This window comes from Limulus polyphemus, unplaced genomic scaffold, assembly GCF_000517525.1.
Source record: "Limulus polyphemus unplaced genomic scaffold, Limulus_polyphemus-2.1.2 Scaffold3936, whole genome shotgun sequence".
In the NCBI taxonomy this organism is placed as follows: domain Eukaryota; kingdom Metazoa; phylum Arthropoda; class Merostomata; order Xiphosura; family Limulidae; genus Limulus; species Limulus polyphemus.
In genome coordinates this window covers 14720-29114 of record NW_013669546.1, presented here as the reverse complement: position 1 = coordinate 29114, position 14395 = coordinate 14720, and the positions used below count along the sequence as shown (strand labels likewise).

At 29.8% G+C, this 14395-nt stretch overlaps 1 protein-coding gene across 20 annotated transcripts in view; it reads right to left on the bottom strand.

Moving 5' to 3' along the window:
• The window catches only part of LOC106470312 (cytoplasmic dynein 1 intermediate chain 2-like), a 58719-nt gene that overhangs the window by 32584 nt on the left and 11740 nt on the right, over positions 1–14395 (bottom strand). For 11 of the 20 annotated variants that reach the window (XM_022398916.1, XM_022398918.1, XM_022398922.1 and 8 more), the window contains exons 5-6: positions 11977–12033; positions 7932–7952 (exon numbers count right to left, since the gene is read on the bottom strand). In XM_022398916.1, coding sequence (XP_022254624.1) covers positions 7932–7952; positions 11977–12033 — 78 coding nt within the window. The remainder of the gene's footprint in view (positions 1–7931; positions 7953–11976; positions 12034–14395) is intronic. The other 9 variants (XM_022398923.1, XM_022398928.1, XM_022398930.1 and 6 more) reach the window with 1 other exon arrangement.

Sequence of the window (14395 nt, the reverse complement as noted above, 5' to 3'; positions counted from 1 at the left end):
TATATATATATATATATATATATTCATAATTGACATAAAAATGTTAAAAATATATATCTGTATACTACATCATGAGAAGCATGATTACTATTAAACTAACCTTATAAACTATATATATACACACACACACACATACATACATACACACACACACACACACATACCAGAATAGCACAAAATAAGTTTGGGTATAAACATATAGATGGTGAGAGAACCAATATAACTTATGACTTCATCATTTGATACATAAGTGTAAAATATATGTAGAACTTAAAGTACCACAGCCACTACTTCAAGATGACCTAGAAACAGAGTAAATTTTATTTCATCTTAAGAATACTAAAGAATCAATACAAGTCATGTCAAATATTCAATATGTCATTCATACATTTCAGCAACAGATTCCAGAGAAGGTGGGACATGACAGACAGCCTCATGAATATGTCTTCAGTGACATGAATCATGTAATGTTGAATATGATTTTTTTTTGCACAATTGTTAATATTGGATTGTTGTAACAGTCCTACTAATTGATGAGTGAATTCTTGTTTTAGTATTATTATAAAAAGCTATACAAAGCTGTACATACCAATTTCTAATTTTGAGCTAATGGAATAGGAGGAAAGCAGCTACTCAACAGCACCCATCACCAACACTTGTCTGATTAAATAGTGGAATTTGACAATCATTCTTATAACAAACCACGAATCCCTCTTTCAGAGTCTGAGTATGCTAAATGTTAGGCCCCATCCAGCCCATAAGTAAATAAATGAGTTCTGACATTAAAGTTTTAACTACAAACTCTGATGATGTCATATGATAAGCAAATACAATTTTTAAGGTCACTTTACATCACCACCTGATGTTATGTTTTTGTTTTTCTATATATGTTGTACGTGATTTTGTACCATCTGTCAAAACTGTAGGCTATATGGTTCTCCAACCAGCTATATCTATACCCAAATTTATTTTGTTTTTGTGCCAGCTCTGTGTGTGTGTGTGTGTGTATGTATATATATATACATCCTGCATATACATAGAAAATGAAGAGCCTGTTGATAAACCTTTACTTCAAAACATCAAATTGAAAAATGTCTTAATAGAATACACTAGTCCTTTTTAAACTTAATTACTTTGATATTTTTTTTTTGAGTAACAAAATTTATGCACAAATGTAGCTTATTTATACAAAGTTAATGTAACCTGCATAAGTTTCTTAGAAATTTCTGTAAGGAAAATGAATAGGTAAATGATATTTATAAAATTACTAGCAACTAAAAGTATATTGTATTGGATTTAATAACAATAAGAGTAAAAGGTTAGTAGTTTGTAACTTTAAATACCAGTTTACTATAGCATTCTATGGGCTTCCCAGACATGAAAAACAGCATACTGCACATTTCAGCAATACTGAAAACAACTAACCAGATTAAAAATCTACAAAATCATACATTCATATTCTAGCTTTAATATACCAAGAAAAAGAGATCAGATGAACAGGATTAGATTGCAGAATTTTTCCGCATACATAGGGAGATGGCAAGTGCAAAAGTGTCGCTGTTTTAGCATTGAGAAATGACAGATTAGTTTAAATTACTAATTTTTCATAATAAGTGACAAATCAGTAAACACATATTCGAAAGAGATGCAAGTTAATGAGCCAGCAAGTAATTCCAAGAGTTAACAGTCTGGTGCATGCACCTATTTAATAAATCTCAGATAATAGTAAGTATTTTCCAGTTTTTGCATTTTCTAAATAATTATATTTTCCTTTAAAATAACAAATGCATAAAATTAACTTATAAATAGTTATACTGCAATAACATCTGCCTTTGGTTTCTGCCTTTTTCTAAGAGCTATATTTTTAGATATTGTAGTGTACATGACTTCATTGTGTGATGACTTTAAAGCAATACGCAGTGTACTGTAGTAGGTGCATTTTATCCTTTATGGTAACTATATCATTTTTTTAAAGATGTTTTAACGTATTGTTAATATGTGCAAGTGTGTATGTGTGTGTGTGTATTTCACTGTTTGTAAATATATCCTAATATATTACCGATATAACTGTCAACTATTAACAACTTAAGCAGTCAAATCATACAATATACAGTATAATGATGCCTGGTAATGTAAGGTAGTTTCTCATTACTGAGATATAAAGTGGATTGTGACATCTTTTTCATACTTTTCTGAATATGAATTTTTTTTTATTTTGCCATGTACTGAATAAACATAACTATCTTTTTGTGTGCCAATGCTTCTCAATAAGTTTGAAATAAAGATATTTTACACATCTTAATCAATTAATATTTTCAATATCAATTAATATTTTCCCAACTTTATGTAACCCTTTCCCACCAGGTAATACAAACTGAGCACAGCTTGGCAAGGCAAGTTGCAATGATTTACAAAAGATAATTGCAGTATTAAAATATTTTCTCACAACACAATAAAACCTTACATTTACACTTAATTTAGAAAATAACTCACTTAAATATCATTCTTAAGAGCTTTAAGGCAAGAGATGAGGGCATATTGACATGTAAGCTTAAACTAATTAAATAGCCCCCAGTGGTTTAGAGTAATTTTGAGAGCTTAAAGTGATAAAACTGGAGTTTGATAACTAAGGTGGGTACAGCACAGACAGCCCACTGTGTAGCTTTGCACTTAAAACAAACAAACTAACTACCTAATTAGATAACTTTCTCAGCTTTGCTAATCAAACTGCTAAAAGTAATAAAGGGCAGAAAAGAAGCAAAAACAAAATCTAATTACAGTTATTAGCAGAAACGATCAATCAACTCCAGCAGCAGTTGGTAAAATTAAAATACTAGTGATGAACCAAGAGGTAAACATATTTTATTGTTATTATAAGAGACCTGATAGGAATTTGAAAAGAAACTATAAAAAAATTAGTGTAGTTTATTTGATTTTAGAGTTTATTTGTCAATTACCAAAAAAATTATGTTCTTCTAGACCTATAAATATCAAGTATGTATGTTTGTGACTTTAAAACTTGAAATATCCTCTAAAAGGTAAAGCTTGTTTAAAAACTGAGCAAAAAAAGAGAAAATTAACCTCAAGCAAATACCACAAGGATCTTGGCCAGTTTACAACTTATATGTTTTAATTTATCAATATAAAATCATACGTCATACAGCTTGAAAGAACAATATTCTTCGACATTTTAAACATTATGCACATTGCAAAGTATATAAAAATTGCTAGACAAACAATGGGTGAACTGTGTAAAATGTGGAAACTGTATAAAGTATGCACTGTAACATCAGCAATGGATAAACTGTATAAAATGTGTACTACAACATCAACAATGGGGAAACTGTGTAAAAATGTGTATTGGTATATCAATAATGGGTAAAATGTATATTGGTATATCAATAATGGATAAACATGACTGGGTAAAATATGTACTGCTACATCAACAGTAGATAAACTGTGTAAAACTTGTACTGCTATATGCTGTGTATGCCAGGTGAGAAAGGGTTCTGATAGAAATACAGTCAGTTATAAGCACCTTCTATTTTGTTTCTAATTTTCCTTTTCCTTCTCTTGTACTTTCTTTGAAAAAGATGAAAGTTTATCAAGTAGTTCTGTTACTTATGAATTGGAGTGAGGTAAATTATATAGTGTGTGGTATTAATGTTATCATTCAAAATATAAAACTAACATAACAAATAGGATACTGTTTACAGCTAATCAAGATCAGTACAAAAATGTATTTTGGAATATTTCATAGATTCAGGAAGAAAGAAATTTTTTCTTATGTTGAATCTAAATTAGTAATAACATATGCGAAGAACCAAGATTCATGTAGCTTTTAAGAGCATATCACAATAACGGAATAGGTTCAAATTGGGCAAACATGCATATATATCAATAGTGAAACTTTCATGTACCAACAAGTAAAAATGGTTATCTTAAAAGACATTTAAAACAAGGAAAATGTTAAGGATTAGTTGTTTTTATTATTAGAAACAATACTTTAAAAAACAGGCTCTTCAAGAAATGATGTTTTACTTGCATGGCAATTACAAGATTTAAACAAAATATGATACAACAAAACTTACAACAATGTACTTAATAATATGAAACAATTACAATATCAAGCATGACCAAAACTGGTCAGTCAAAAACACTTTCATTTTAATTAATTCTTCTAAGTGTGTAGTAAAAGTATAAAAACAGTTAAAATACTTTGCACTAGAAACATAGGTAAGAAAAATCTGACACACACAATGATATTCTTACATGATTGCATTTATAAGATAAAATTGATAAGGATAACTTTTGCACAGTGAGTATTATTCTGACAATCAACCATTTCTATACTTTTAGTGGGTTGTAGAATTTAAATTTGACCATTAAATATACAAAAATCAAAGTCTGAGTAGGTCCTAATAAGCACCTAGATAACAATTTAACTATTATTTAACCATTTAGTATAACATCATGCAGAGTACGAAGTATACATGATTACTTTTGTGAATAAAAAATATAACCCCTCTAAAACAACAGTTTTTTTTGGAGGTCTCAAGGCCTCTTATGACCATTGGAGCAACTTTGATGCTTATTCATCATCAGTGATTCTCAGGCATGTTTTACCTAGTTGATTTACCTACATGATTTACCTAGTTTTACCTACATGATTACTTTTGTGAATAAAAAATATAACCCCTCTAAAAAAACAGTTTTTTTTTGAGGTCTCAAGGCCTCTTATGACCATTGGAGCAACTTTGATGCTTATGCATCATCAGTGATTCTCAGGCATGTTTTACCTAGTGGCTTCATTTCCTCTCCATGCAACCATCCCTAATTTAGCAGTGAAAGAATAGAGGGAAAGCAGTTAGTCAACACCATCCACTACCAATTTTTGGGCTACTCTTTTAACAATGTAACTGATTATCACATTATAACACCCCCACAGCTGAGAGGGTGAGCATGTTTGACAATGGGGATTTGAACCCACAATACACAGATTACACCCTAACCATTAGGCTATCCAGAACAACAGTGCATGGACTGAAAGAAGTTGTATAATAGCAATGCCTACATTTGTATACTTTCTAATTGTACAAGTTACCTGAGTAAATTTGCGTGTGAATGTAAACATATTAATAACTTTGAGGTTTATAATGCTTTCCATTATTTTAGATTTGATATATTTTACTCTGTATGATGCAGTTCTTTCACATATTTACATGCAAATATTTCATTTTTATTATCAACAAGTATTCTTAAACTTCTTCCCTAATCCATATTCTCTGTTTTTTTCTGTGTTCTGGTTGTTCTACATTCACAATCGAAACAGCTACAGGGTTGAATATGTTATATTAAAATTATTTTTAATATTCGAATCAGCAAGTCACATGACAACCACAGCCAATATAAAGTTATGGTAGAACACCATATATGAGTACTACATTCTGACTTTGTTTGAAGGTTTTGTAGGTAGTATGATGCCAATGTAAGTTATTCACTTTTGGAAAAAGTATGTAACTGCTTGTTCTGATGCAAAATATTCATACATTCAGATCATAAAAATATGTTCAAACTGGAGATTTAGAATTTGTAACCAGAAGATATATTTTGTATTGTACTTAATGGGATTCAAAAACAAAGGAATACAGACCAACATGATGCACCATGACCATCCAGGAAGAGACTTGCAACAATTCACACAACAGCTGCAGCAAGCAAAGTTGAGCATTTTGCAACAGGTAAGAATCCACAAATGCAAAAGGGAGTGGGAGAAAAAGCTATACACATCTCAGGCAACATTCCACAACATAATAAAAATGATCTCTATCTGAAAATGAGGCCGATGGGGTACAGGTTCACCAAGATAAGGCATCCAGTCATACTTCCTGTTCAACCATCACATACCTCAAGAAACTGGAGAATGAAACTGGTATTCATGTTATTCCATACAAAAATATACCAGTTAAATCAGTGGATGCAGTGCCTATAGATTTCTGTACAATCAACTGTTGAAACTGATGCTGGGAAACCACAGTCCTCATACACTAGATAGATTACACAGATCTGCAAATTTATACTTCATATAAATTCTTTTGGTTTTTATAACAGATTTTATAACTCAGCTATGCAGATTTCAAAAATAATATTCATTTTTTTTAATCATGTAAGGATTTTTTTACAAATCAGGAAGAAAATAAATCAAATTATTATTTCATTTACCACAATGAACATCTTTTATTATAATATGTGTTGCTCGTGGATTCTAGAACAATCAATAAGACTCTCACGTTGCAAATGGTCTAAAGAAATCTATAGCCAGTGGTTGTCAACATTTTAGGCATAACAAAATGTGACCCTGTTTCAATGAAAATTATTCAATTATGTAAAGTACATGATTTTTGTGAAAAATCTGTACATGATAGAGAAAAATGGATGTTATTTTTGGATTCAGCGTACAGGAATTACTGTAGAACATGTAAAACTGTCAAGACAACAAAACCATTGCAGGCCTGTGTTATTGAAATCAAAAAAGAAGGAGTGGGGTCCTTTGGATAAGACAACTTTATGACACTGCTTTTTGCAATAGAAATATACTACAAGGCTATTGACAAGGTGCATTGTCATCAGACAGAGCAAACCAGATGTAGCAACATGGACTGTAGCGACATGGTGAGGATCCAAAATTGTTTTCATACAATACATTCAATCCTCTGTATCATTTATTCTCTTACTTTGGCAATTTCAATTGCACCCAAGCCTGTATGGATGTGTTCAGTCATTATGCAAGATTCCATTCAGCTGTTACTGAACTTTAGTTTTTAATAATTGCAGTTTTAAAGTTCTAGTTGGTTGGAGTAATCTGGTCTTCATATATTTTTTATTGTTCTGGCTTTAGCACTTCTTTAAAAAAGATATTTGCACATTTTTCATGTTCCAAAGATAGAGACCTGTATCTATTTTGACACGATAAAAATACTTTTCAAATGTAAACTTTCAATATTTCATTTTAAACACATGACATTTTATAGGTAAAAGTGAAGTTTAATAAACGTAATCAAACCATTAGAATATCATAATGAAATTGCAAATAAATTTGGATATCTTTCTACTAATAGCATATACCGTTTATGGAACATTACTGAAAAACTGTATCTGAATTTGTAATTCTGAGGTTTGTGATGCATTTTCTACAACTCTTAATTTTAAAGTTTATTTGAGAAAATTTATAATATGGTTCATGGCTTAATGTAAATAGTACAAATGAAGATTTACATGACAGCTGTCAAAGTTTTTAATAAATATTATGATACAATGTCATTAACTTTGAAAATTCTGAATAGCCATTAAGTCTTACTGATTGGCAACTAGCTGACTGCCAATCACTACTGCCTGCTCTGATTTTAATAGTGTAATTTTAAGTTATGTCTAATCAATGTACAAGAGAATGAAATCTCCCAAAGTTTTCATCTCAGCAATAAAAGATGGACACAATTCACATCTCCATTCTGTTTTCTGTCACAGCATAAACAAATTCTTCAAAAGATGATACAAATTATTTCTTGTATTATTCTGTACTTACCAACCCACATAACACTGAAAGCCACTGATGGAATCATGTTAAACATTCGCTGTTTATATAACTGTCAATGTTTAGAAATAAAAATAGCTAAATGTATTAAACCGTATGTTCTTTGTATTTCTAAAATTAAGTAGAATAACTATTCTTATGATAATACATGTCCGATCTACATGCATTATACATAAGACTAGCTTACATACCTTACAAACTGCGTTAACAAAGAATAAGTGCTCTTCATACACAAGTTAAAACTCCAATTGTATACAGGTAACTTATTAGGACCTCTCTGTAGCAAATATATTTTGAAAACATTATAGTGCAATATAAAATACCACAGAAAAATGCTTACCGTAATAATCCAGAGGGTGAGCTATTGAGAAAAAATTAAAATATTTTAATATAGATACATGTATAAAATAACGTTGCACAAAGGATTATACAAAGACACATGAACTGAAAATAAAACTTTGAAAATATAAGAATCAGCTTTTCTAATACAAAAATTTTTGTTTTAGTCACAAAAAAAATGTTTTGACTCACAGTAGTGGGTCATCTGCAGATTACTTCATTGATCCTCAACCGACATTAAAACTTTGAAAAATAAAACACTCCATACAAAATACTGTATATTACTATTGTACTCAATTAAGAATGACCATATTGGCCACGAGTTAATTTGTGTGCATAAAGTTTTTACAATTCTTAATCTCAGAAGACATAGTTTCAATAACATGTTATATGCATGTATAATAAATATAGCTTTTCAATAAGTTACAATTTTATTAACCTTTCTGGACCTGCTGGTTTTTTCCTTCCCACATTAAAGAGACCAAATTGCATGAAACTTAAAATTTTATACAATTCAAATTAGTTCTGGTATAATTGTTGATGTTATGAAATTTAGAAACTTTTGTTATTAAACGGTTTTGAAAAAATATTAAAGTATTTCCTTTTGTCTTTGAATTTAAATTGTTATTGTTGATCAGAATGTTCCATTTTATATATACATTCAGTTTTAACTTGCTTAATATTCATTAACATACTTATTCTGATATTGTATTTTTCAGATTACAGTATTTACAAATCTTGTCTATAAATTCTAAAAAATATGGTAAAAACTGACAAATATTTATAAGTGACCCAAGACCCGAGCTGTCAGGATGGCATCAGATCATGTTAGACAACAGTATTTTTGCTAACAATATTCTTGGTCAAGATCAATTTATATCTAATAAAGATAGTTTACTTTCAATAAATATGTTATTTAACTTATGTATGTTGTTTGAATGTGATCACTAATATTCAATAAATAAAGATTTCAGTGACTGGAATATTTTGCTGTCCTCTACCATACTCTCACTAGATGTCTAATCATGGAAGAAATGTTTCATAGCTTTCAAACAAATATAATTAAAAAAAATATTTCCAGGAATGAAAATAACATCTAAAACAATTATATAAAAAATTCCCAGACCGGTGATTTGTTCCTAAAAATTCTAAGTTTCCAAATTACCACTGTTCTTCTCAGTATGAGCTACATCTATGATTACTTTCCCATAAAACCATAAATTGTTCTAGCATAATCACAGAAGTTAATCTACAAATACTTATGCTGCACAATAAAAACATATTTTTAAAACTTAAAAAATTATCAATCCTTATTTTTTCATCCAAGATTCTTTCAGTTTTAAAAAGAACTAAAAAATTTGTTTGAAGTTTTGCAGATGTAAACTCTACAGGAGAGGTATAACTCTAGCTTGACACATCTGACAAATTATCACGAGGCCAAGTTACATTACACACAACTTGTTAGTTCATTCCACCTTCAATGAACAGTTTTCCTATATCACTATATCATATATATCTCCTGAATATCAAAAGAAAATAAATAAAATCTCAGAAGAGTATCCTGAAGAAAAATTTATCATTTGTAAAACATATTAAGTTTTGTCCTTTATACATTAGAATTAATGCAATACTACAATCACTGATGTTTCTACAATTAGCCATGTTTATTACTTTAGCATTTAAATACTTACAATAAAGTTTTATTTGGCTTTCATTGAATAAAACTGTTAAAGACCTATGTGCCATTTGTTCCAAGTAAATACTGAATATAATATGTGAATTTAAAATATGGTAGCAAATAGAAGCCATTTTGATTCCTCAGTGAGCCAGCATCTGTTTACATACATTTAGTGGATAGTGTGTAAAATACCATATTAAAACATTAAACAGGAAATGTTTAAAATGTTTTAACTTATTCTAGTATCAATTTTAAATGTAGCTGTCCTGAAAGTATTTTTTATGATGCAAAGCTTATCTCCAAAACTATTTAAAAATTATTACAACAAATTACATATATATTAATATTTTCAAAATGCTACAAGGCATATACATTGATCAAACTAATAAAGTAAAAAAATCACAGATTAGTTTCCATAAAAAAATAAATTTTACTCAGTAGCATTAAAATATTGCTTTCTTTTAGTCACAATTTCTTATGGCAACATCAATTTTAATAATTAATGTAATGAACACAGACGGTTGAGTACATCATATTAAAACAATTTTAAATACGCAAATCAGCCAGAAACATGATAACCACAACTGATATAAAGTCATGGTGGAAGAGGATGTATCAAAACTACATCTTGACATTTTTTGGCATTTTGTAGGTAGTGTTATGCCAATGAAAACTGATAGCTTAAGGGAAGGGTATACAATAGCTATTTCTGAAGCAAATATTCATACACTCGGATGGAAATTTATATTTTCTAAAATGAGGAAACCCCCTTAAATATAATGATATTAGAAACCAAAAGAATATTAATCAACTTAGGTCATAAAGATCATCCAAAAAATGACCTTCAAGTCATACCCCAACTGTGGTAAGCAAAGTGAAGTGTCTATTAACAGGTGACAATCTACAAACACAAATGAAAATGGCAAAAGCCAATGACATGTCACAGGCAACATCATGCAACATAATCACAAAAGATCCTCTATGTATAAGTAAAACCAGTCATGTGTACCAAGATATTTCCATAACATATATCACACTTTTCACATACTTCACACACCTGAAGAATGATACAGTTTTCATGCTATTTCATATGAAAACATACTGGTCAAGTCACCAGATGTACTGCCTATGGATTTCTGTGTGATTGGCTGTTGAAATGAGTACTTTCATACTCACATACTAGATGGAAAGTATGCATGGAGAAAGTGAACATGACATGCAGGTCCTATTGTCAAGATGCACAGTCATTAAACAGAGAATAGCCAGATGAGGCAAAATGGACTGTAACAATCCAAATTATTTTAGTTTAACATACTCAACCACTGTTACATGTTTGCGAAATCTTTCTTTGGCTTAAAATTGTTGGGATATCATTAATAGTTTGTAGCGGCATTTGTATACAATAACGTTAATTTTTTGCAACAACAGACCACCTTAGTAAACAGTTTCTCTCATGTTTCCTTTAAAATTACACAGAAGTCTGTTAATAACGTAACCACATATAGCAACAGAAATTATAGCCACAAGCACCACAGACCCTGCTAGCAAGATGTCCATTTTAAAAATAAATAAAAAAGATCAAATTTTTAGTGCCATATTTCTTATAACTGGATTTTGTGCTATCAGAACCTACCTAATGACTGCCCTACAAATTTTGCAGGATAACATTTCAAAATGCAATACTAACCAAACCTGAAGTAACATTTAGATAATACTCAGCATGCAAGTGAATATGTAATTGTACGTAACACAAATGATAAAAACAACTGTTACATCAGTATATAGTGACAAAAACTGTAAAACATACTAAAGAAAAATATTTTCATTAAAGAAAATAAAGTAGAATTCTAATTAACAGTTGTGCATCTTATTATACTCCTCTGCTAAAAAACAGTAACTAACAAATTATATGATCATTTAATTATTTCTCATGCAAAGAATACTTCAAGACCATAATTACTTTTTGATAAAATCTAAAATTAAATGTATACACTTAGGCATGTAAATATATATTACTTAAAGGATAAACTTCAAATATTTTAAACACTTAGCTGACCCTAGGGAATAATGTAGAAACAACATACTTCTGCTACACAGAAATACATAATGTAAAATGATAGTTAATAAATATCATTCATGTGCAAGTATACCACAAAAATACAAGTAATGTTTGATTACTAGCATTAAAATTTCCTGTAGCAAAAAGCATTTTTAATTTTATATACCTAGTTTTTACTTTATATTTTCTTTAGTGCTGAATTGAAGAAAATATTTTGAGGACCATATGAAATATGTGATTATTTTGCAGACAAAAAGCAGCAAAGCGTACCCTAATATAGTGAATCTAATCAAATTAGTATTCACAAACCTTTTCGAGTCCTCCAAAAAAGACCATTTTCCTTAAAGGGTGAGGAGCTCAGTGAGCCTTATGCAGCAGGTAAAAAAGATAGAATTCAAGGTGGTTAGTAAGTTGCAGTAAGTCTGATTTCAAATTATTCTACAGTAGTAGAAGTCATTACCTTTCTATGCAGAAACAAAAAGCTTTAAACTATTCTTGTTAGTCCCCTCAAAATACTACAATAAAGTCAACTTTAACACGCCTCTTGCAGAAATCTAAATTTCAGACTTTACATATTTAACTCTTTAGACAAGTGGACACATTAGATACAATGAGATATACTAGTCTTCCTTAATTAATTACTGCACATAAAAATATACATATATTTCTTAGAAATATTGACATTTGATAATTTCTCTTTGTAAAGCTGACAAATCTAAAGCATTGTATGATAATACATACATTATTAATAATATTGGATTATTTTCTGTATGTGCATTGTTCGAAACATTCATTTTTATTTGCATTCATGGAAACACGATGAACATTGGCAAAAGTTAGATTTAAAGGTAAAAACCATCGTAGCCTCCTATTTTCTAAATATACATTACATATCTCAATCTGATGTTATCCACCTCAACTCAAATATTTTGTTTATAAAATAACATAACCAACTTCTGCACAAAAAAACAGAACCAAATCAGTAATCTTCTAGTTGCACACATCTCCTTCCTTATAAAGAGAATTATGGACGTATATAATATCCCAATACAATCCTATTTAAAGGGTAAAACCCTAAGCCTTTTACACTGCACTACCCAAGATCTTCAACTTGATATAACTTTTAACTTCAGTTCTATTCAACAGCTTTTCTTAATGTAAATCAGCCCATAGGAGATTTGGATTTCTTTCTTTTTCAAGCGAAAGGTTAACTATGATAATTAATAATTAAGCTAATATTAATTAATCCTAACTTTAGCAAACAAACCCTCCAAACTCAACTTTCTTTCCCATTTCAATTTGTTTTAAATGAGATAAATCAGGTTTTAAAACTTACTAACTTATTAGTACCTATACTGAAAACCTTACTATAATTTTCATTTTACATTATATGAAACAAATTTAAAAGTATCAAACTGGGATTGAATTATTTTTCTATTTCTACATTTCTTTCTATCACATTACTTCTTCTAACTTTACATTCTTCATAATACTGAAATAATAAGTTACAAATGCATTTAAAATCAATTTTGCTTTCACAACTGTTATATATACATACTTGAACTAACACATATTTACACTAGTTTATTTTATATATATATGTAAACATCACAATAAAGCAAATGCTAATTACTGTGAACAGACAGCTAATAACACACCAAGAAAAACTTGTTTCAAAATTTTTAAGTCAAACAAAATCCTTTTAACGTCATAGCAATATTCAGAAGCAAACATTAGATTTCCAACACAGAGCAACATTAGATTAAGGCACCACATAGTTATTTTTGTAACAGAAAAAGAATTACATATATTTAGTGCATTATATATTATTTTCCTTTGTGTTGAACAAATATACTATACATGTATCTACAATCAGTACAGTTTTATCAGCTTCTCATGTTTTATACCTGGAAATGAGTGTTCTATGGCAACCCTTAACACTATGTGCATGACTTTTTGAAAGAAATTCCACACAGTATTATGGATTTGATGTCAGAGATATCAATATTTCATGTTACCCTACACTGCTTATTTCATAGTTCATGTTAGAGAAAATATAAAATACAAGGATACTGAAAAAAAAAAAAAGCTTTATATATACGAATTGTGGAGGTTATAAAGGTTATTGAAGTGCAATTAGCAAACCATCTGATGAACAAAAGTATTTTTATTCTTCACAAATGTCATCTTGCCCTCCAACTTGTCAGCATCAGACTGTCTTTGTCATTTCAGACATATGTTTAGTATAAAAACTTTATTAACACATCTGATTTTTTGTGTACAACAGACCTGTACTGTTTACTAAAAGCTTTCCACATTTTGTGATTTGGTTTATTTTGAATTTCGCGCAAAGCTACACGAGGGCTATCTGCGCTAGCCATCACTAATTTAGCAGTGTAAGACTAGAGGGAAGGCAGCTAGTCATCACCACCCACTGCCAACTCTTGGGCTACTCTTTTACCAACAAATAGTGGGATTGGTAGAAGGTTTTTTCTGCACATTTAGAAGGTATTGATTTAAATTCCAAACATATGCAATTTGTCTATAATAATAAATGGGCATGTGTGTGTGACCACCATAACTCCAAGAGGAAAGAACCTAGAAACCTGACTATTTTGTACACATACTATGTGGACCCTGAGGGTGTGCACCTGGATATTATTACTTATCCATGTGCTTGTGCATATTTTTGTGAGGCAAGTTATCAAACAAACCACATAGGAAAGAA